The sequence below is a fragment of the Thalia democratica genome, chromosome 7 (assembly GCF_965202585.1).
Source record: "Thalia democratica chromosome 7, ktThaDemo2.hap1.1, whole genome shotgun sequence".
NCBI classification, from domain to species: domain Eukaryota; kingdom Metazoa; phylum Chordata; class Thaliacea; order Salpida; family Salpidae; genus Thalia; species Thalia democratica.
Genome location: NC_139171.1, coordinates 44,807,215 through 44,829,860, shown reverse-complemented (window position 1 = coordinate 44,829,860; position 22,646 = coordinate 44,807,215). Strand labels below are relative to the sequence as shown.

Here is a 22,646-nt window from a genome sequence, read left to right as displayed (position 1 = left end):
CCTTGTGATAAAAATCAACTTAAATTTATAACTGATGTAATAAACTATTTAAAAGTAAAATAAAAAATGTAAATCTTAAACTAAAAACACTCTTTAAATCACAGGAAAAACTCAACATGCACGAGGCCATATTTTCATTTTTTCAACTAGATGACCAACACTGAAGACTGTTTGTTATTTAACAGTTTTGTACAAATATTAATATACAGTTGTTTATGTAAGGAACACATTTTTTTCAGTATTTAAATGCTAAAAAAGTCTACATTTTGGATCCCTTAAAAACAAGAGAGTCTGATTAACTTAGAAATACAAAAAAAACCTCCGTCAAACTGAAGTAAAGCTCTTTGTATCTTTTGTATTTTAATCAAAAAAATTAACTTTTAACAGTTTTATATACTTTTAGCGCTATTTAAAAAAAAGTTTATGGAAGCATTGAATGGTTAAATGATTAGGAAGAAGGTTATAATCAGCATGAGCAACAAATGGACGGGAAAAGTTGTGGAATTCATATAGTTGAGGTTATCAAAGTAAAATTTTAAGTAAACCTTCAACCACAACACACAAAAACCACAAAAGGCTATAACTTCAATTAAATTTCAATATTTTATTAAATTCTATACAGATGGCTGAAGAGATACTAAAAGTGTTTCCAACAATACCAAATGAAAATATAAAATTTAGCCATCCAGAGAACAAATCCGATAAAAAAAGTAGAAATTGGTATTTTTTAATTAGCAGCTGAAGGTTTGTAACAGCTGAAAAAGTATTAAAAAAAAACAAAAAAAAAAAAACAATTATTGTTTTTATGCAATTTCACTAACATATGAACTAAAGAAAGAAGCAGCAAAAGAAAAAAGATCACGAAGTGTACCGTTAAGATTTAAAGACTTTTACCTTTTTGATTAAAATAATAAAATTCTTTATATCTCATAAATATTTATTATTTCGTTGCAATATTTTAATCTAAATAAAAACGTCATAAAAAATAGACGAGTCTTTTAAGATATTTTTACTTAAGATAGATAAAAACTGTAAGCTTAAAAAAACTTAGTTGTTTAATAAAAAAACTTAATATTTTAGAATTAGAATGAATGTTTTTATTTGATCTAAACTATAAATGAAAGAGAGCAAGAGGAATCGTATAAGATGTTTATTGTCTAAATTGAATAAGTATTGTAAGTTTCATTAACTTTTTACGAAACTAAGTTGTTTTCTAAAGAATAAACAAGAAAAAAACTTAGTTGAACCTTGAGGTTAAAAAAAAAATTGATGTGTTTATTTAACCTAAACCAATAATGTGATATCTACAGAGTAAGACGAACCGTTTAAGATGTTTTTTGTCTAAGTTTGATAAGAATTGTAAGCTCCATTAAATTTTTACGAAAACTTGTTTATAGCGAATAAGTGTTCAAAAATGCGAATATCTAATTTTGAATATCTGCGAAACTTCAGCTTACTCAAAAAACAAAATATATCATTTACGTTAATTATTTTCGTTAACAAATATAACAATGTTAAAAATACTTGATGTAAGATCTAACTTATGTATCCTACAATTTTAATATAAAGAAAATATTTGTTTTAGAAATTGTTAATTACTTTCAATAATTGTTTTTAGATATATATATACTAAAAATTTACGGGTACCTTGCCAAATTGGTACACTATTTTTGCAGTTATACACCCGCTTTTAAATGGCTTACTGAGCATAAAAAAAAGTATTTAAAATAATCACTTTCAAAGTTCAAGGCAAACTAATTAAAGACGATATGTAAGTAAATTACAAGTAAATTGAGGAACAAAAAAAGAAAGTCAATAATAAAAGATCCTTAAATTTCAAACTAACTAAGGTGTTTAAGCAAATGAATTAATTAAACATCTAAATTAAAAAAAAATATATAAATGATCGTTAATTTAACTGTTTTTGAGTTTTCCATAGTTTTAATAAGAAAAAAGCTATAAATTATTTTGATTATACTTAATGTACTAAAAAAACAAACTATTTTCTTAAACATTGTTTTATTTATGGAAGAAGATACTTTGAATCATGAAATGCTTTTTCCACTTTGTCACTTAATATTTTTTATTTAATTAAACACTTTAGTTTTTCTCGTTAAAAACTTAAACAATATATGAATATTTTACTTATAACTTATTTATAATACTATTATTTAGTGGAGAAAACTTAAACTTTTAAAAATACTTTCTTCAATAACTTAAATAATGCTAATTAGTTTGTTAAAACATATACTACTTTAAATTTTATAACAAATTTTTGTATATAAGATTTAATGTTTAAATAGTCGTGCAAAATAATACTTATAATAAAAAGAAAATTTTTTTTTTATTTAATTAGAACTACTTGACTGAAATTACTTAAAAGATTATACTTTTTATTATAATAATTCAAATAATGAAACTCTTTTACAATAATATTTCAAATAAGAAGTAGTTTAAGTATCTAAAAAGGATAGATACATATTACAGATCATTTTATGATCTTCATCATAACAAGAATATCATTAAAAAAAAACGAATTTTCATCCTCAATCAATTTCCATCAACTCATATCTTTTATGAATTGTTTTTTTTAGTTAAAAAGACTATCGAAATATTTACACTGCTCATTAAAGTTTTTGAGAACAGGTATATCATTCAAAACACACTACTGTACAACACTATTCATAATAAAATTTTTATAAATGCAATCTTACGATGAACTTTAAAATTATATCAAACTTTATTAAGTCAACCAAGTTGCATTTAACAAAACTTAATTAGTATTTGTATTTTAAAACCTTAATATTTAATACAAATATATATAATATTTAATTAAAATAAAATTATATTATTAATCCAAAAGAGTAATAATATTTACGGCGTTTTTAAAAGTTAAATTATATATTTAAGCTGAGTTGAAAGAACAACTCTTTAAGTTTATGATTTTTAAGTACAGTAACCTCTCGCATCTTTACGCACTCGTGACGTTACGCACTCTCGTTTAGTTACGCATTTTAGAATTCTAAAAAACTCAAAAAATAAAAATAAATATTTTTATTCCTCAAAATTCTTATGGCATGAAATTTCATTCTTACCTAAAAAATCCAATAATATATCTTTAATACAATGCAAAACAAGTTCATACTTATGTGCGCAAAAGTCAAATTAAAAAAAGTTGTACTAACATAAACAACTTTTATTAAACATTATCTTATATTATATATATTTTTTTTCAAAAGAAGAAATCCATTACAGCGCCAAATGCATATTTTTGTAAAAGCCTATAGAAACAAGTTTTAATATAAACTAGACACCACACCATTTCTTAATTGTAAGCAAATGCTTAATTATAAATTGAATTTCCTTAAGTAGAATAGAATATAAACGCTAAGTATCAAATAATTCACATATAAGTAAAGATAAAGATAAAATCTACTTATTTTTAAATTTAGTAAAATTTTACAACAAGTAACATTATTTTATATAAATTTAAATCCTTTTTTTTTTTATATATGTATAGTTTTATCTTTTGTTTTAATATTTATAAATAATGTAAACAAATTGTTAAAAGTGGGAAAGTACCCAGTCTAGAAGCAATACTAGAAAATAGCCATTATAGTAAGTATATTTGGTACCTCTCGTATCTTTACGATCTCTCGTATCTTTACGTTTTTTTTCTGTGGACACAATGTGCGTAAATAAGCGAGAGGTTACTGTAAATGTAAAAATAAATAATTGAAACTAAGAATGAAGTAATTTATTTGTACTCAAAACGTATAATAAAGACATAGACTTTGTAATGAGTCTTTTATCTTTTTTTAAGTTTAAGTCAAAATATTAACTTTATATTTCTTTATACTACCTTAAGTCAAAGAAATTAATCTTACATTAGTTGCGTATAAATTACTGCTAGTTATCTTGTTTGTTTTTTATATTATTTTTTTGGTGTATCACAAATTTTTTTTTGTTAACTAAACAGTTTCAATAATATACATATACTGTAGTGTTACAAAAACAGTTTACTTTTTTCTAAGTAATAAATCTTTTGAAGCAATAGTTTTGTATGGAAGAGAACTGCAATAACCAATTTTGTGGATAAAAGTAAAATATATGAAATGTATAAACCCAAAATCGGCATTTAAGTTGACTATACGTTAGCCGAACGGCGTAAATGGTCAGACTTAATTATTTCTGATCAAGAGACACAAGTTCTAAAACAGCAGTGCATTTTTTTGTAATAAAATTGAATTTAGAAAAAATATATTTATCAAATGAGGTATTTATAATCTTAAAACTAGAAATTGAATACCATTAATCCTTATTTTTTTTTTTAGAATAAAACTAAACTCTTTTAATATTTATTTAAAATAATGTTTTATCTTTACATTATAAGGTCATACTTATTTTACAGATTTACTTAAAATACTAATTTAAATATATCTATACGGTCATCTAAAATAAACATAAAAAAATTTCTAACTTTTAAATGAATTAAACATTTTTATTGATGTAAGCAATATTTGTGTTTCTTTAATAACACTCTGGGCAGTATTTTTAGATTTTGTACTTTGAAGAGAATATTATACATGTCATATAAAATTGGCTTCAACTCGAGATAGTTTAAAGTTTTTAAATAAGCTGTTATAACATAGAACAATTCGTTATAAAATGTACTATATCAATTAAATTAATTTTATTATTATGCAAACATTACCGTGAAATATACTTCAAACTACAAGGAAACTAATATCCAAAAAACATTTAAATTCTACTTTTAATGCCATAGGGGAAAAGGTTGTGTGTGCCTTGTTTTTTTACAAGTTGATGTTTGACTTAGCTAGCAGTTGCTTTTCACAGTTTTTTAAATATTAAAGTTCAAATAAAAACAGTTCAAAAGGTTATATATAGGAAAGGACCATACAAAAAAAGCAAAAACAAACTTTTTTATAATCTATTTCGTCCTCCAGATTTAAAAGTTTCAATGTGAACTTAATAGTAAACTATTCTCTGGTAAAATTTTCTTTTTATTTTTAGTAAAAAGTACTTTTTCTCAAAAAAAAAAACAACTTCTTTCTACTCTTGGTTACAAAATTTTGTTGACTATGTGTTTGTAACTGTATGACTGTTGAAATTATTTATTGTGAGTTAGCTGAAAAACTTTTTACAACAAATCAAATAGTTACAACCAGAATACAATGGAAGCTTAAAAAGTTAAGAAAAACATCAAGAGCAACCATGTTAGCTCTGCGGACAATTTATAATAAAATTCTAGTTAAGGGCTTATTTAAGGTTATGGTTATTAATTTAACAAAATTTAAACTTTGTAAAGTTTAAAAAATGACATAGGGGGGGGTTCACTTTGATATCTTTTACTTAATATAACTTTGTAGAGTTGTTGTAATGTTGTAGTAACTTTGAAGATAGAGTATATTTTGTAAAAAATTTCTTGTACAAACATATGGACCCAAATTATTTCACTGTAAATCTAAATTAAAAAAATATCTACATTTTCCTTTGTTTTTAAGCTTTTGACTTCAAATTTTTACAAAATGTTCCTTGAATTATAACAAAATATACTATTGTAACTATAAAAAAAACTAATTGCAAATAAAATTTTATCTTTATTAAAATAAGTGCACTTTTATTTGAAGTTTACAAAATTATTAATATTAAGACTGTAAATTAGGCCCTAATTAGTACTTTGGTAAATTTTGTAACGGCTTGACCAACGAGAAGGAAATGAAAGCACCAAATATTAATGTTTAGGTAACTTTAAGTCAAATAAACAAAAAGTACTTTCAAGTGTGTAAATTTTATAATAAGATTAAAACTATTTTATTATAAACACCGCCATCCTGTTTTTGTCAAAATATATTTTCTATTTGGGTTATCTTAGCTACCTGACATTTTTTATTTAATATTTATATATTTGTTAATTTGTTTATTTTCAATTATTTTTGAAAATTTGAGGTATTAATCATCGAAGACCAGCTTGTTTAAATTGTATAAATTTTCCTGAATTTATATATACCATATTATTTTGTACCCAATTTAAATTTTATTTTACTAAAAACAAATACTTTGAATTTTGTTTAGAGAAAAGGGCAACTTTCTTGAGTTTTTTCTTTGCTGGACGAAGTAATGCTGGAATTAGTGTTTGTAGTCGCTGCTGTGCTTTTGTTTAGAGAAAATGGCAACTTTCGTGAGTTTGCTTCTTTGCTGGACGAATTAATGCCGGAAAAAGTGTTTGTAGTCGCTGCTGTGCTTTTGTTTAGAGAAAAGGGTAACTTTCGTGAGTTTGTTTCTTTGCTGGACGAAGTAATGCTAGAATTAGTGTTTGTAGTCACTGATGTGCTTTTGTTTAGTGAAAAGGGCAACTTTCGTGAGCTTGTTTCTTTGCTGGACGAAGTAATGCTGGAAGAAGTGTTTGAAGTCGCTGCTGTGCTTCCGGTCGTAGACAAGGATAATTACCGTGTCTTTTTCGGTTTGACGGAAGAAATTTCTGAACAGGCAGTTGGCTCTAATTGTCCTGGTGCTGGCTGCGGTTGTGCTGACCATTGGGACTGCCTGTTGTGGTGCTGGCTAAGATGACTCTGATCGTTGGCGCTGGTAGCATAGGTGCTGGCTTCGGTGGCGCTGACCGTTGACTCTGGCCCTGGAAATTCTGGCTGCGTTTGCGCTGACCGTTGGGACTGCCCGATATGGTGCTGACTAAGATGGCTCGGATCTTTGGCGCTAGTCGTAGACTCTGGCCCTGGTGATGCTTGCCGTGGTTGCTCAGAACGTTGGTTCTCATCAGGTTTTTCTCCTGCGTTACGTGACGTTGTTTCGATTACGACCAAAGCAGATCGGTTTTGATTTTTATGCGCTGTACTTGTGACGTCATAATTCGGTATGGTGTCAGCGCGATTGCGTTTTACTTCTCTAGAAGCTATTCTGACAGCGTGCTTGCGATCGAGTTCGGCTAATTCGGCTTATAATTCGCGTATTTCTTGCAAAGATTCGCGCTTAAGTTTCTCACGAATTCTTTTGTCGGTGTTACGTAAAAATGACAATAAGTTAGCGAGATTTCTGTGGTTAATTGTGGTTGTACTGAAAAATAAACACATCTCTTTAGAAGGTAATATATTAGAAAAAAACACGAATTTTATTTTCTCACTATAGTATAACTCGTCGATACCGTTGTACCTACAAAAATTTTCGAATGTGGTAATTACGGATTCCATATGCAAGAATTCTTCTATAAGACTAAATGAAGGAAGGAATTTCAAAACAAATTATATAACTTCTAGCTCCCTAAAGGTTTCATTTCTTATGGCGTGGTAATGTGTATTGCTAAATCCTTGATACTCGAACCATACAATTTTCTCGTACTGCGTTTTTTCGAGTATATCGCGCCTACTTTGTCTTTTGCTAATCTCAGCTGTTAACAAATCAATTTTTAGTTTAAAATTTCTGACTTTGATACAGGCTGTTATAATCGTTTTGATACTATTGAGTTCTGACTCGATTACTTCGGTGCGCCTATATCCAACCCAATGGTGAGCTATATGGTCTATTAAGTAGACCGGAGCCCGACCGCGTTCGATAGACATTAAGCAGTTAGCTACGCGCTCTTCCCATAATACAAGTTAATAGATGTTAGTATTTAGACTGTGTAGTAACCAATCCGATGGGTCTCTTTCTAAGACGTTAAACTGGTTGTGATTACAATTAAGTTTTCTGTAGGCTACTGGTTCGGGACGACGATACTCGGGACAATCAGAAGTTAATAATTTATATTTGTTTTGTTTAAGTTCCTAACGAGTTGGCTGCTACTCGGCCTAGAATAGTCTATGTCCATAATACTAGTAGACATGTTTAAAGTCTTAATAAAATTTTAAACTAATTTTGGGTCACCATCTACAAAACGTAGAAATCAAAAAAGAAGAAGTTACGGACTTTACTAAGGTACGTGCTCAGTTATCCAGGGTTACCATTTGCCGATCACACGATGTTTAAATTGTTACTTAGTTACGCGAATCTGGATATTAACTGACTTAACGCGTTATAACAATATCGGTGACGGTTACTTAAATGTTTAGAATAGACTTAGCTAAGTTATTTACTATTAATTAATAAGTCGATTAATGAAATGCGAATTAAACTTAGACTATCATTTAAGCTTAGCCTAATTAAATAGTTAGATTGTTAGAATACTTAAACTAATAGTATATAAAGAAATCTAGTCTTAAAAACAAAAAGCTGTATTACGATGAATGGAAAATGCGATAACATATACAACAAACGGTAAAAATAAACTACTTCAATTCAAAAGTTCATATAAAAAACAGTCGGCATCGTACAAGTGTACGATGCGAACACAACACTTACAAGCAAAAGACGTGTTATCACTAAGACACTAAAAACAAGCGCGTTACTGAAATTAAGTGGTTTGAATAGTTTAAGAGAAAAGAAAGGAAGAACCGCTTTTGACTGAGAAAACACTACTGAAGTGTTACACTTCCATATTTTATATGGTTTTAGTAAAAAATTAAAAGTTTTTTTGACTGAACTTTAAATTTCAGATTTGTTATTATTATCTAACATGAACTAGGTAAAATGACAAGCTTGTTTTTTAAAGTTAGATAAAAGTCTAATTTCTTTATTTTTATTTTTCATATTAAATTTTAAGTTGTTTTACAACTTAGCTTGCCAAGGTTGTTATTAGTGCAATTCTAAAACATTGTTTTTTCATTCTCAGTAAACCATAAAAAACTGGTGCTTATTTTCAGAAATAAAGTACCTATTTGGCAAAGCACCCAAAATTTACTTGCTGTAAAACCTAATTTATAAAATTTAGTAAAACGAATATTATATATAAGTTAATTACTTATGATTTAGTTAAAAAGTACTTATAAAACTTTTAATCCGAAAATTTATTAAAATTTTCTATCTTATTTGAAAAAAGCTAGCTGTATAATGATATAAATAATATAACTTAAGTATAAGCATAAGTATATGATTGAATCTTTTTGAAAAATAGTTTTTTTATAAAAGCTATGTTAGCCATTTCTAAGTGTGTTTGATGTTAAAAAATGTAGATTTAATACTTACTTTTTGCTTAAATTAAATAAAACAAGTGTTATACAAAGTTATAAAAAGTACAGTAATATACTTTTATTAGTTGTTAATATTCCGTTTTAGTTAGGAACCTTAAAATTGTACACTGTTTTTGTGTATAAAAACTTACTAATCTATAAATATTTTAAAAAACTTAAATGTATAAATGGTAAGCTTAGATAATTTATAAAGTTTAAATTTGTCTATAACTTGATTATATTACTTTTTTTCGTGAATAAGTCATTTTAATAGTTAAAGCGTTCTTTGTGTCTTTTATATTATTTTTTGGTTTTAGTATTGTTTTTTAAATAATAAAATAAAGGCGCTCAAAAAGCTTGTTCTAAAGACCTGGTGTACGTAAAAACTTTTTGGTTATCGAGTCGTACAACACAATTATAGTTCAATAGTTTAGATTAAATTTTTTTTTTGAAGTTGTAAAGTTGATAAATTTTAATAAGATAAAATTGTTATTAACTTTTTATTTTTATACTGAGCATAGTTTTTAAATGTTATGATTTTTTTAGAAGTTTAAACAAACTTATCATTTTAAAATTAGTCTTTTTAAATGAAACATGTGAAAATTTTAGTAAGTCAACTTTAACAAATGAAATTTATTTATTGTCTTTTTTAGTTTAAAAAAACTGAGTTTTTTAATTTTTAATAACAAATTTTTTATCTAATTCTTAAAAATTAAAGCAAGTTTAATATGATCGAAGTTCTTTTTCAGACAGAATTTATTTACTAATCAAATTTTATTCTAACTTTTAGCCAATATTTAAATTGTAGCTGAAATTGCTCATAAAAGCTAAAACTGTAGTATAAACAAAATTGGTAGCATTTTAAACAAGCATCAAAACTTAAAAAAATTGCTGATAATTAAAAAACGTTACATATACACAACTATTTCAAAGCTTTGTAGGACTTTTATATTTTATTATAATACCTTTTATATATTTTTTGTACATTTTTCAATTTTAATGAGCTTATATTTAATAAGTTAAAACAGATTTGAAAGCATTTCAAAAAAATATCGAAACTTCACATACCAAATAGTTGAGCTTAAAAATTTTAATCTATATATATAAAATTTATTTATTTGTTTACTGTGTAAATAAAGTGTAAAAAACAATTGTATATATTGTGAAATATGTGGTCAATGGTCACATTTTAAGTGTAACAAAATTTTAGTTCCTAATTGGTTTCTTTAAGCATATCTAACGACCTTTTTTGTTTTGTTTCAATTGTTTAATACTGGAAATACCTTTTAGCTTAATTAGTAAAAAGAATTTAAAAACCTTTACTTATCTCATATAAAAAAAAGAAAAATACCCTTGTAGAGTATGTGGTAATGCATGTAGAAATTCTCAAAATAGTATAAAGTGTGACTTGTACTTCATTGTTTATTATCGATGGCATAAAACATCAATTTGGGTAGAATTGTCAGTGGGAATAAATAGTACAAAAAATATTAGTAGGGTTAATTTATCGCCATCAAGGGACCTCAGTTACAGAATTTACTGAACAATTTTCAGATATTTTATAAAATTTTACACTACAAAATAAATATGTTTGCATATTTGGAGATGTTAACACAAATTTACTCAAAAAAGATAAGGAACAGTCGATTTGAAATATTATGATAAAATTTGTAGCTTTGGTCTTACAAATGAGATTAATGTTCCAACCAAAGTTAATAACCTGGGAGGAACATTAATTGATCATGTTTATAACTCCAACCTGCAAAAAATTTTAAACTCAAGTGTACTTTTATCAGATATTTCTGATCATTTCCTACTCCATGTAAAATTAAAATGTTGTAACCAAAGTAAGACTAATATAAATTCTAAAATTCAACTTTACTAAACCTTTTCTAAAATTAACACTCAAAAACTAATGACTTATACTTACAAAGTTTTCAATAAATTTCAAATATACAAAATTATCAATTCTAAAGACTCAATTTTTTCAAAATTCGAATATTTAAGAGATAAAATCAAAGAGATAAGTGATAACAATTTCTACGAGAAAAACTTTCAAAATCTAAATTAAAACTAAATCAAAACCCTGGATTACCAAAAGTGTTCTTAAATCTATTAGGCATTAAAACAACCTTTACAAAACACTTTGCAGAAATAACTTAAGTAACATACACCAAGTAAAATAATATAAAGTTTACAGAAAAAAGTTAACAAATATTAAAACAATTTTGTAAAAGAAAGTATTTTTAATTAAAAAAAAAAAAATTTAATAAAGATTCAGCAGAGACTTGGATTAATAATATTACAAACAGACAGAAAAAAAAATTCCTCATAAACTTGAAATAAGTGAGAACTATTTTGTTCATCCATATGAAATTGTAAATAACTTAAACCTACATTTTTCCAATATGGGAAAACAAATATATTCAAAACTAAAAATTTATCTAAACTCCTCTATTTATAGCCCGAAAAACCACTATTACAGTTTTCTCTGGTTTTATGCACATCAAAATGAAATAATTAGTATTATTAAAAGTTTAAATTCAGATAAAGCTAATGGTGTAGATAATATTTCAATTAAAATTTCAAAAGACTAAAATATCATTTAGTTTCAGTTATTAGTAACCTAACTAATCAAGCGTTTCAGGAAGGTAATTACCTAAATTGTTTAAATTTAGCTTAAGTTCTATATTTAAAGCAGGTTCAAAAACACTTCCAGGAAACTATCGACCAATTTCACTTTTATCAAATATTAACAAAATTATAAAAAAAAAACATATATAGTTGTTTATACAAGTTTTTTACTCAATTCATTATCTTGAATTCTTCTCAGTTTAGATTCAGGGAGGGACACTACTACATTAGCTCTGTCAGAGTTTGTGGAAAGTACATTGTCCTCCTTTGATAAGGGAAATGCAGTTTGTGCTGTTTTATTAGATCTGAGCAAGGCCTTCGACTGTGTGGATAGAAAGATTTAGTTTGACAAGTTAGAACATATTGAAGTAAATGGAAAAATGCATAAGTTAATAAAATCATATTTAACTGTAAGTAAGCAACTCGTTAATTTTGGAGGGCATAAATCAGACTGGAAGGGTATAGAAGTAGGAGTGTCACAGGGTTCTGTGTTGGAACCACTATTGTTTTTGATATATATATATATATATAAATGATCTACTAATCAACACCAGTCTAAAAGTAATAATTTTCGCAGACGATAAATTATTATATACAACATTTAAAAAAGACAATTACAAAACAGACACTGCATACCTTAAATCAGAACTATATAATATATCAAAATGGTTTAAGGATAATAGGCTTAAACTAAATACTGATTAGACAAGATGCATGTTATTTCATTCGACAAAAAATATCGGCGAAAGTCTGCAGAAGTCCGGACTTTCGTTTGCCGTGAGATAAGCTCATATTTAACAAAAGGGTTGATCATGCCAATTCGATCATCAGACTACAAGTTTCGGTAGACTGAGACCGGAAAAATTGTAGGAGAAAATAAAACTGATGTAAGTATTTATCATGATGGGAGAAATAGTATGTATGTATGTATGAGTCTGTTGAGAAGAATTTAGTTTTCTCAGAAGAATTTAGTACAGGTTCAAACATAATAAAATAAAGTGCAATACTTACAGTAACTCTTAAGTAATTTGTATCTTCTGAACACCAGTTTTTTTAACTAAGTAATAACTTACTACATAAAATTATCAAAAAAAAAGATGTTTTTTCAAAAACCTGGAAGAAAATCTTAAAAACCTGGAAACAACAAACTTAGAATACCTGGAAGAAATTTGGAAAACCTGGAAAAAAAAAACGAGTGGCAACCCTGACTACATATACTAGAAAAATAAAGACATTATACAAAAATACATGGTGCTCTTACAGTATTATGATTATAATAAATATTTTATGTATTCTGACATTACCAATTCTCCACTCTTATTTAGTTCTGAGAAATTTGTTGCATTTTTTGTGTTTCCTCTTGTAGAGAGGCAACAAGAAAAGCGTGATTTTAAATGATCATAAAAATCGAAATCTAGGGGAGGAGACGGTGTGGAGCCCGTGGTAGACTATAGTTTCTATGGTCAATATTGGCAGTAATGGGTTAAAAAAAGGTGCTTACCATTTTTAAACATGAATTTTTAATAATTTTTTTTATGTATATCTAATTAATTTTTGAGTTTCTTATTTTTGTTTTTTCAGTATTGTTTTAAAATTAGCTCAAAGTATTAGTTACAAGAAAATGGTGCGCAGCTCGATGACCGAAAGGTCTTTCTCCAAACCAATCCATTGACTTTAGTTGTGAGTGTTTACATTTTTCTTTCTTTTTACTTGAAACTTAAAACCTTTATATGTATTGAAGACAACAGGTACAACATATCTTTTTTCAGGATGATAAAGCTTAGTTGACTTCCAATCAATAAGCTAGAGTTTTCTTGAATCGTATTCAATCATAATGCTGTGACGCTCAACAACTTAATGTATAATATCCATGTTTTGATAATCGTCAAAAGCTTTAAGTATTTTAATTATACAATATTTAATTTACTAGTCAGTCGTAAGATATACTTGTTGAAAACTAATATTGTTAACACGTTTCGAATCTAAAGCAGGTTTCGTTAGCTCTTGGTTTTAAACTACTTTAGATAGGTTAAAGATACAGATTAGAATTGACACTATACAGAATATCGAAATACTAGTTTCTCATTTATTTTCATAAGGCTGTTTGGTCTCAAACATTAATCACGAGTATTTTTTTTGTTAGCTATATTTAAGCATAAAAACTATACTGTCCTTGCTTACTGACCAACTAGTAGTCACTTTGATCTCTTAACTTACATTCATGATCTTTAGAGCTGTAACATTCGTAAAAATTGTTAAAAAGCACTTGCCTTACTTTGTTTTACCAATTTTTAAGGGATTATAATTAAGGTTAACAGTTGAAATAATACACTATGTCCTCGGGCGGATGAAAGGTGGCCTTCAGTTGAGAAGTAGATTAAATTAATTAAGCTAAGTTCAATGTTTCTATTTAAAACCCTTAATGTTTACTGTGTGATTTGCCTTCGTTAAACCGATTTAAAACTTTATCAAACTTTCTTCATGTACTTTTTTGTTTAATTGTTTGGTTCATTGAAATATTCAAAATTAAGTTAAATCAACGGAAAGTTTGGTTACATGAAAATTCAAATTCCGACTGTTTAAATTCTTATAAAAAATTCTAAAAGGCCATATCTCAAAAAGTAGTGTATGACCACATTATTAACTAAAATGAGCTCATAAAGTAAATTTCATCAGCCGACTCGTAAACTTTAAAGAAAAAAGCTCACAATAAAGGTTTGAAAAAAAAGCGCGAATTGAATAAATAAAAAATATGCATAGTTAAAACAGTTCTAAAAAAAATAATCTAAAAATAGAAACTCAGTAATGTCAACTATAAATAAAATAAAGAAGCAGCTAAAATATAACTGCAACTATTGAAAGCTTAGCGCTCAATGAAAAAATAATAATAACGATTTTTTTAAAACTATAGATTTTACAACTGTTGACAAAAATATCTTATAATTAAAATTTGACCTATAACAAATAAAACACATTAGTAACAGATATAAAAGACATATAAGATGTTTGTTCAATTTTTTGTAAGAAATAATAACAGAAGTAGGTTAAATCATTTTCAATTCTAGTTTTTATCAGCAATTCAGCTATTAAACTACTTTTTATAATTAAAAATACAAGTAGTATGTAAGGATTAATTAGTAAACAAAACCTGTCTAAAATATAATTTTAACCGTACCAAACTTGATTAAGTTTTCATGAAATATATAAAGTTTTAGTTTTTAAAACTATACGTAAAAAAAATCTTTTTGCATTTGTAAAAACATTTCTGAACAAAATGTAGTATAACAGAAGTATTTTTTTTATTAAAAAACTTATACATAGTTTGACTAATATTAAAAGAAGCAAGGTTATCTGACTTTAAAGATACATAAAGTATGTATTAAATTAAACATTAAAAGCCCGGTTATACTTTAAAATTTTTAAATCTAGTTTTTACCAGTAATTTCATAAAATAATTTAAATTTTTATTAACTTAACATCAAAAAATATTTACGCAGTAAACAAAAGCTCGTTTAAAAATCTAAACTAAAAATATAAACTGGTGTAACTGTAACATTTAAAAACACACTTAGAATATAACAATAAAATAAATCTTTTAATTTTGAAATATTAGTTTTTACAACTTTGAATAAATATCCAAGTCTAATGGTTTTACCTAAACCAAAATAAACGGGCACAAAAAACACTTTAAGTCGTATCTTAGTTTTTTGTAAAATAGTTGTCAATAGTAGTGAAGTAAGTCAATCTTTCATCATTTTTACACTTTATCAATAATTTTAGCTCTATTTTTAGAACTATAATTTTTTTCATAAAATGTTTATATAGTTTAGTAAGTTAAATTACACAAAATAATAACAGCTATTTAACGAGATTCTTTACAAATAAACAGGAAAAAACAATATAGAAGTCTTACAAATTTTTACCATCTAGACCAGGGTTTCCCAAAGTGGGCCAAGTGGCCCCCTAGGGGGCCATGAGCAGCAAAGGGGGAAGAGGGGGAGCCATGAGGCCATAACTTGAAACTTACACTAGATATTCTTGAGTTGTAGATGAAGAGCAAAAAAAAAAGGTGTGATGTGTAATTTATGGTAGTTTAGAAACTTACACTAGGTATTCTTGAGTTTCAGATGAAGAGCAAAAAAAAAAAAAAAAAAGGTCTGATGTGTATTTTATCGTAGTTTATGAGTGATCTATATGTAGAAGGGGGCAATTACTTTTTCAAACTCTTTAAAGGGGGCCATTAGCAAAAAAGTTTGGGAAACCCTGATCTAGACTGAAGTAATGCCATATAAACATTCATAGAACCATAGAACTTATTCAATAGAATCACAAACGAATAATTTCAGGTATGAAAAATATTAATCTACATCTTATACATATACAAATATTATTTCTGATTATCTGTCTAAATTATCCTTCAATTCAACTTGGAGCCGTCAGAGGTTGCTTCAGTTTTTTAAATCATTAGGTAGCTTTGTAACTTGCCTACTACCTTGATAAGTTAGTGATTTCTAATTATATTTATAATAAAATATCGATAACAAAAAGATTGGTGTTAAAGAACTTGTTAAATGGCCATCCACTTAAAAATAAGAACTTAAAGCTTCGAGGTTAAATTTTATTTCTAAACTTAAACATGAAAGCACCAAAATATTTTCTTTAATATTTAATGATTTTTTGTCTATTTTTAAGTAACTTAAACTTATGTTGTATCTTTTACAACAAATGCACTCGAGTGCTTTATTTATTAAAACTTTGACTTCATCAACTTTAAATAAATTTTTACTCTGCACCAACATAGCAAACATTACTTACATGAGTTATGAAATATAAAAAGATTTCTCAAATGAAAAGTTTTTTTGTTTTATAAAGATTACCTTTAACAACTTACTTTTACGTTTAGATAAGTTTTAAGCAGTTTAAATTAATTCTTACTATTATTCCGAAATACTGATATATTTTAGTTTTCAACTTTTTTACAACTAACTTACCTATCTTGACTTCAAAATGGAAATTTTTCCATAAAATTGTTATAATTGCATTAAGCAGTAAACTTCAAGTTTTATTGTTTTAAATCTAAGTTTGTTTTCTTAAAATTAACTTGAGACCTTTAAAATTAAGGTTGTCGCTCTCTTCTAAATATGTATGTTTTTAAATGTTTTATATATTAAGGAATAGTCTGCGAAATTTAATATTTTAGTGTGTTGTTATTTAAATCATTACTGTCAATTTTAAACAATATAGGTCCTAAGACTGAACTTTGTGGTACTCCTACATCAAGTTTTTCATATGTTGTAAACATATTAGTAACAAGTTTTCTTTTAGCTAAATATGATTTAATAAATAAATCCAAATGTCAAAAAGTCTTTTTATGCAATAGCATTATAAATTGTTTATCAAAATGTTTCTATCAGCACTAAAAAAAACTGTTTTTGTTGATTGTATTCAATACGAGCGTATCATGTGTATTGCCTAGTGTGCAATGTATTAAATATTGCACGGCAAATGACAATACTGACGTCACCGATCAGTACCAGCAAACGGTTGATCCGTTTCTTACATAATACAGTGCTTCCTCGCTAATCAGGTCCTCGCTAATCCGGTTCCTCGCTAATCCGGCCGGTTTTAGTCGAGAAGTCGACTTATTTACTTTAGAGGTTTTAGCGTTTAATTTCATTTTACTTCGAAAAAGTATTCAATTTACGTTTTATAAGTATGCAAGCAATATATTGTTACGTCATAATAAAGTATCATTTGTATAATCTTAAGTTTTTTTTCATACTTATCCCGCTCAGTTGTAACAAACTTGTTTATTATTCATTTGCAATTTTTCTGTCTTTGCTAAGCAAGTTACACTTTAATATACTACAATCAACATATCTGGTTAAAAAATGGATAAGACAGCAAAGAAGCGAAAACGCGTTTAACTAACAATTGAAAACAAGTTAAAAGTTTGCGAAATGGCAAACAATAATGTGCCTAAAGCTGTTATAATGAGCCAGTTTACATTAGTAAGTCAACTTTAAATGACATTTTGAGAGGCGATGAAAAGTTTAAAGCCGAATAGGAGGAGCTGGGACTAATTGGAGCTGCTAAAACGGCAAAAAAGTAAATGGAGGCGTAGATAATTTGTAAAAATAGCGATATTTTGTTCTTATCCGGCCAAAGGCAAATCCGGCCGTATTTTCAAAAAATTCTTGCCCAACTTGACCGGATTAGCGAGGAAGCACTGTATTTGTAGACTAATGACTGCAAGACCTTCGGTTGTTACTGACTAATGATTCGTAATCAGGACGAAACCGGTCTCAGCCTACTTAGGACTTGTGGTCTGATGATCGAAGTTACATGATAAAACCTTATGTTAACTTGAGCTAGTCTCACGGCATACGAAAGTCTAGGCTCCGTTTTGTAGACTATCGCCAATGTTTTCGTTGATCAAACACTGTCAAAAGCTTTACATAAATCTAAACCCTCACGTACTGCTTTCCGCTTATCAAATATTCAGAACCTTTTTTTTTACAAATTCAGACAAGTCTATGATGGTAGAACTGTCCCCTCTGAAACTAGATTGGAAATTTTTTTAAGATGTTATGTTTAGTAAAATAAAACTATACTTTGTATTAGAGTATACAAATAGCTAATGATATTAATAGTTCGTTAAGTTATACAATTGTATACTAGTTTTTCATTTTTTTAATTAAACAATATTGAGACTGGACTATAGTTACTTCTAGTGTTTTTGATCCTGTCTTAAGTATTGAGTTTATTTCCAAACAAACAGTTTTAAACTTTTACGATGATAACAGTAATATAATCAACAGGTATTAATTAGACCTACATACGCATTTTATATTTTTTAAAGTATCTTTTCCTTTTGAGTTTTTGCCCTTATAATTTGTTTTTAGAATGCGAATTGTTCAATATTGATTAGTCGTGCATTTAAGTGTAATGCATCATAATAAAACATTTTTTGCATTGAAAACTACACCATTAACTAGTATTGAATATATTTTAACGAACAAAAAAACAACCATTATTACATTAAGTAAACTTAGATTCAATTTTCAACTAAGTGTTAAACTATTAGTTAAAACAAAAAAGATATTTTGATTAAGTAACTTCAGAAACTTTCAGATGTATAATTTATATTTTAAAATTTTGTAAGTATAAAAACTTCTCACACTAAAGTAAATAATTATAAAGAACAAAGCAATTTTTATTTGAAGAAAAAATATAAAATATGATAAAGATAATAGTAAAATGATTCAGTGTATACAAGTATAAAATGATAAGAGCAATCATCTTGAAGAAATGTAAGGCGTAGCAACGATAGTTGTATTATTAAAGAAAACATCGAAATTAAGCAGCCATACAACAAATATAAGTAAGCTTACATTTGAAGTTCTCTAGCACCGTCTGAAGGAACAGCAACATAATAAGTTGCTTTACCACTGTAATTATCCTATTAAAAAATTATCAAGAATTACATAGATTCAAAAAATAAGATGTAACGTTAAAAGGCGTTAAATCCTGGAGATCTTGATAAGCTAAGCTTATCAGAATATATACCACAGATGTTCTTGTGCTAAAACTTTATTTCAACTAACGGCGTTTCACTGCTTTTTGAGACTCCGTAGATCTGCTCTTAAATTTGTTTGAGAGCAGTGAAACGCCGTTAGTTGAAATAAAGTTTTAGCACAAGAACATCTGTGGTAGATTCAACTAATATATTTTTTTTATAAATTTCAAAATTAAAAGATCGAGTAAAAAATAAGCACATTTTTATAAAAAATGGGTTAAGTTTTTAAACATTCAAAATATAATTCAAAACGTTTTTAACAACTTTTAATATATAAATGTTTTAAAGTGTTTGATTTCATTAGATTTTAACAATTTTTATAATAACTTTTTTTTCAAGTACCTTTGTGTCTGAGAAACTTCAACGAAATACTTTCCAAATTTTGGATCTTAGTTAATAATTTTTTATAAATGTTATTTTGTTATAAATTTAATGACAGTTTATTAGTATTTTCCAAAAAAAAAGTTTTTTTTCCATAAATATATTTTATACCTAAAAGTTCTTAAATCTAAACATACTATGATAAAGTATATAATAACCTTGTGTTTAAAACATGGGAGTAACAACACATGTAGTAAAAATATGTTAAATAACTGTTCTAAGTGTTTTCGTAATAAATTAAATCTATTTTTCATTTTAGTAGAATCCATTCAACTGAAGCAACTTGAAACTTTTTGTTAACGTTAAACTACTCAAAACTCTCAAAGATTACAAAAAATAAAAATTTTTATTGTGTTGCATACTACAACCAATGCAAAAATAATTTTAAATACCTCTAAATGTTGAACTACTGCTTCTAAGTTTGTATTTTCTACCATGGCAACAACGCATCCTCCAAAGCCACCTCCAGTCATTCTTGCTCCATAAACTCCTTCAGAATTGATTAGCAAACTTTGAAGTTCATCTAACTCTGGACATGATACTTCAAACAAATCTCTAAAATAAGGGGAAAAACAAGTAAATGTTGCTTTATAAATTTGAAATGAAATAAAACAGAATTAATATATTTTTAGTAAATAAGACACGCTGGAAATCTAACTACAAACAACTACCAAAAAAATTACAACTATACCTAAGTGAATCATGACTCTGTTTCATCAGTTTTCCCATTTTAACATAGTCGTTTTGTTGAAGTGCCAATGCAGCATCTTTACATCTAAAAATTTCTCCAATCACATGAGAAGCACGTTTAAGCATATCTCCTTCGATATTTGAAGCTATAAAAACAGTTTAAATTTTTTACAAAAAACACTTGAGATAATTATAAATAAAAATTACAATTATATACTAATAACTAGTGATCTACCGAATCCAAGATTCGGACGAATCCGGCATTTTTGGACTCGGCCGAATCCTAATTTCAAAAAAAGACTTGGACTCGGATTTGGCAAAATCCAAAATTTTGGATTCGGTAGACCACTTCAAACTTTTTAAATTTTACTTAATTGTCTATCAACAGTTAAATAAAATCTTAAAATAGTTAATAATTTCTTGCTTGAGTGGATAAAAAATGGTTTTTCACACTTATAAAAGCCTTATCAATTTTGATTTAAAGTTTTGCACACAGTATAAAAACTATGACAAATTGTTTTTGTTAAACTCTCAAATAAAATTAAGTACATAGTTAAGGCGTTTAATCTCAGCTTTTTGGATAAACGCTCTTATTTATTTATCATATGTTTAGTTTGCTCATTTTAATGAAATGCTGCAACTTAAAAAAGAAATAAAATGAAACTTAAATATGTAACACTAAAGCAGATGCTTGCATACTTTTAGCTATATACTTTTTGTTAATATATTATCACTAATTACTTAATAATTTTAATTTATGACATATATGTTATAAATTCAAACATTTCAATATTTTATTTAAAAAAAAATGTTCTAAAGAAAATAAAATCTGTTAACAATAAAGTATTAATTGTTTTGTAATGAACTGCTGCAACTACTTGCATTGTTCATTATTGAACTCTGAATACTAAGAGCTTTTTGCAGTTATGAGAAATAAGGCTTAAAATCAATAATACAACATTTCATCAGAAAACTTTTGCCTAGTACAGTATACTACCGCTTAAGTACGCACTTTTTTTGGTACGCATCACGCCTTAAGTACGCACTTATCCAGAAAGACAAAGTAAAGGATGTTATACTAGAACTTCAAGAAATTCCAGTTTTTTTGCCTAAATTTTCAATCATCAAGTTTTTCCAGATTATTTTATGTTTCCAGGTAGAATGGCCAACCTGCTGAGTTAGCCTGATACTTTCACAACTTTTAAACTAGGGTGAGTAATCCTGAGTAGGCCAAGTGGCCTGAGATTGAGACAGTCCTGTTATTAAATGTTAACAAACTAAATACTTATGTAGTGGTTGCAGAAAAGTAAAAATAATAATGATATTTGAGCTGTAATGCTATAAAATAAATAAATCTAGATGACAAAGTTAAAAAAAACCTACATATACAAAATAGTTAAGTCATAATTTAATTTAAATGTACATACATTGATGTTTTGAAAATATTTGTTAAACACAAAGTAGTTTGGTACTTTCCCTCTAACAAAACAAAATGTAGCTTAATATTTTTTTTTAAATCATTGACTGACATTGACTTTCTATATTAAATGTATGTATTAATTATGTAGAAGCTTTTGATAGAAAAAATAAATCATTTTAAAATCTATTAAAAAAATTTGCAAATTAGAATTATGTTTTAAATGTTATTTAAAATAAATGACTTGTTTATTTGGCTTAATTATTTGGTGGCTAGTTGTAAGAAAGAAAACAAACAACTAAATTTCATATTATACTATATCGTCAAAAAGTACGCACTACCCGTGCTAAGTACGCACTTTTTGGTCGGGTTCAATTTGCGTACTTAAGCGGTAGTGTACTGTAATTTATAAAAGTTAAAAAAGCATCTTATATTTTTTGAGTAAGAAATTTTTGTAACTTAATTTTTTGGTTCTTTTGTATAATAGATACATCAACCTAACTATCTTGCCTAATTTTTTAAAATAGTCTATAATAGTCAGTAGTATTCATAGATATATTTCACTGATACATTATAATAAGCTAGTATAAAATCATTTTACATTTATTATGCCAAATTCAAATAACACCATTACTAAGCTACCCACAGAGGGTCCTAAGCACAGACGTGCTAGAAAGTCACCTCGTCTGCAGAAAAACTATGAGCAAAAAGGCCAGGTTGACAATCTACCACAGACAGTCAACCATACCCAATTGAGACTTTGGATATTGGCCCGCCAACATCCATAGCTCACAAACTTTCAATAAGTTTTTATTTTATTACATTTCCTATTTTTTGAGTGAAAGATTGTGATGAAAACTAAATC

General features: G+C 26.9%; 1 protein-coding gene across 1 annotated transcript in view; it reads right to left on the bottom strand.

Moving 5' to 3' along the window:
- Positions 1 to 18,697: 18,697 nt before the first annotated feature.
- The window catches only part of LOC145841763 (galactokinase-like), a 31,611-nt gene continuing 27,662 nt past the window's right edge, over positions 18,698 to 22,646 (bottom strand). The window contains exons 7-9 of the mRNA XM_082949117.1: positions 20,366 to 20,510; positions 20,067 to 20,229; positions 18,698 to 19,176 (exon numbers count right to left, since the gene is read on the bottom strand). Of these exons, the coding sequence (XP_082805243.1) occupies positions 19,105 to 19,176; positions 20,067 to 20,229; positions 20,366 to 20,510 (380 nt within the window). The 3' untranslated portion in view covers positions 18,698 to 19,104. The remainder of the gene's footprint in view (positions 19,177 to 20,066; positions 20,230 to 20,365; positions 20,511 to 22,646) is intronic.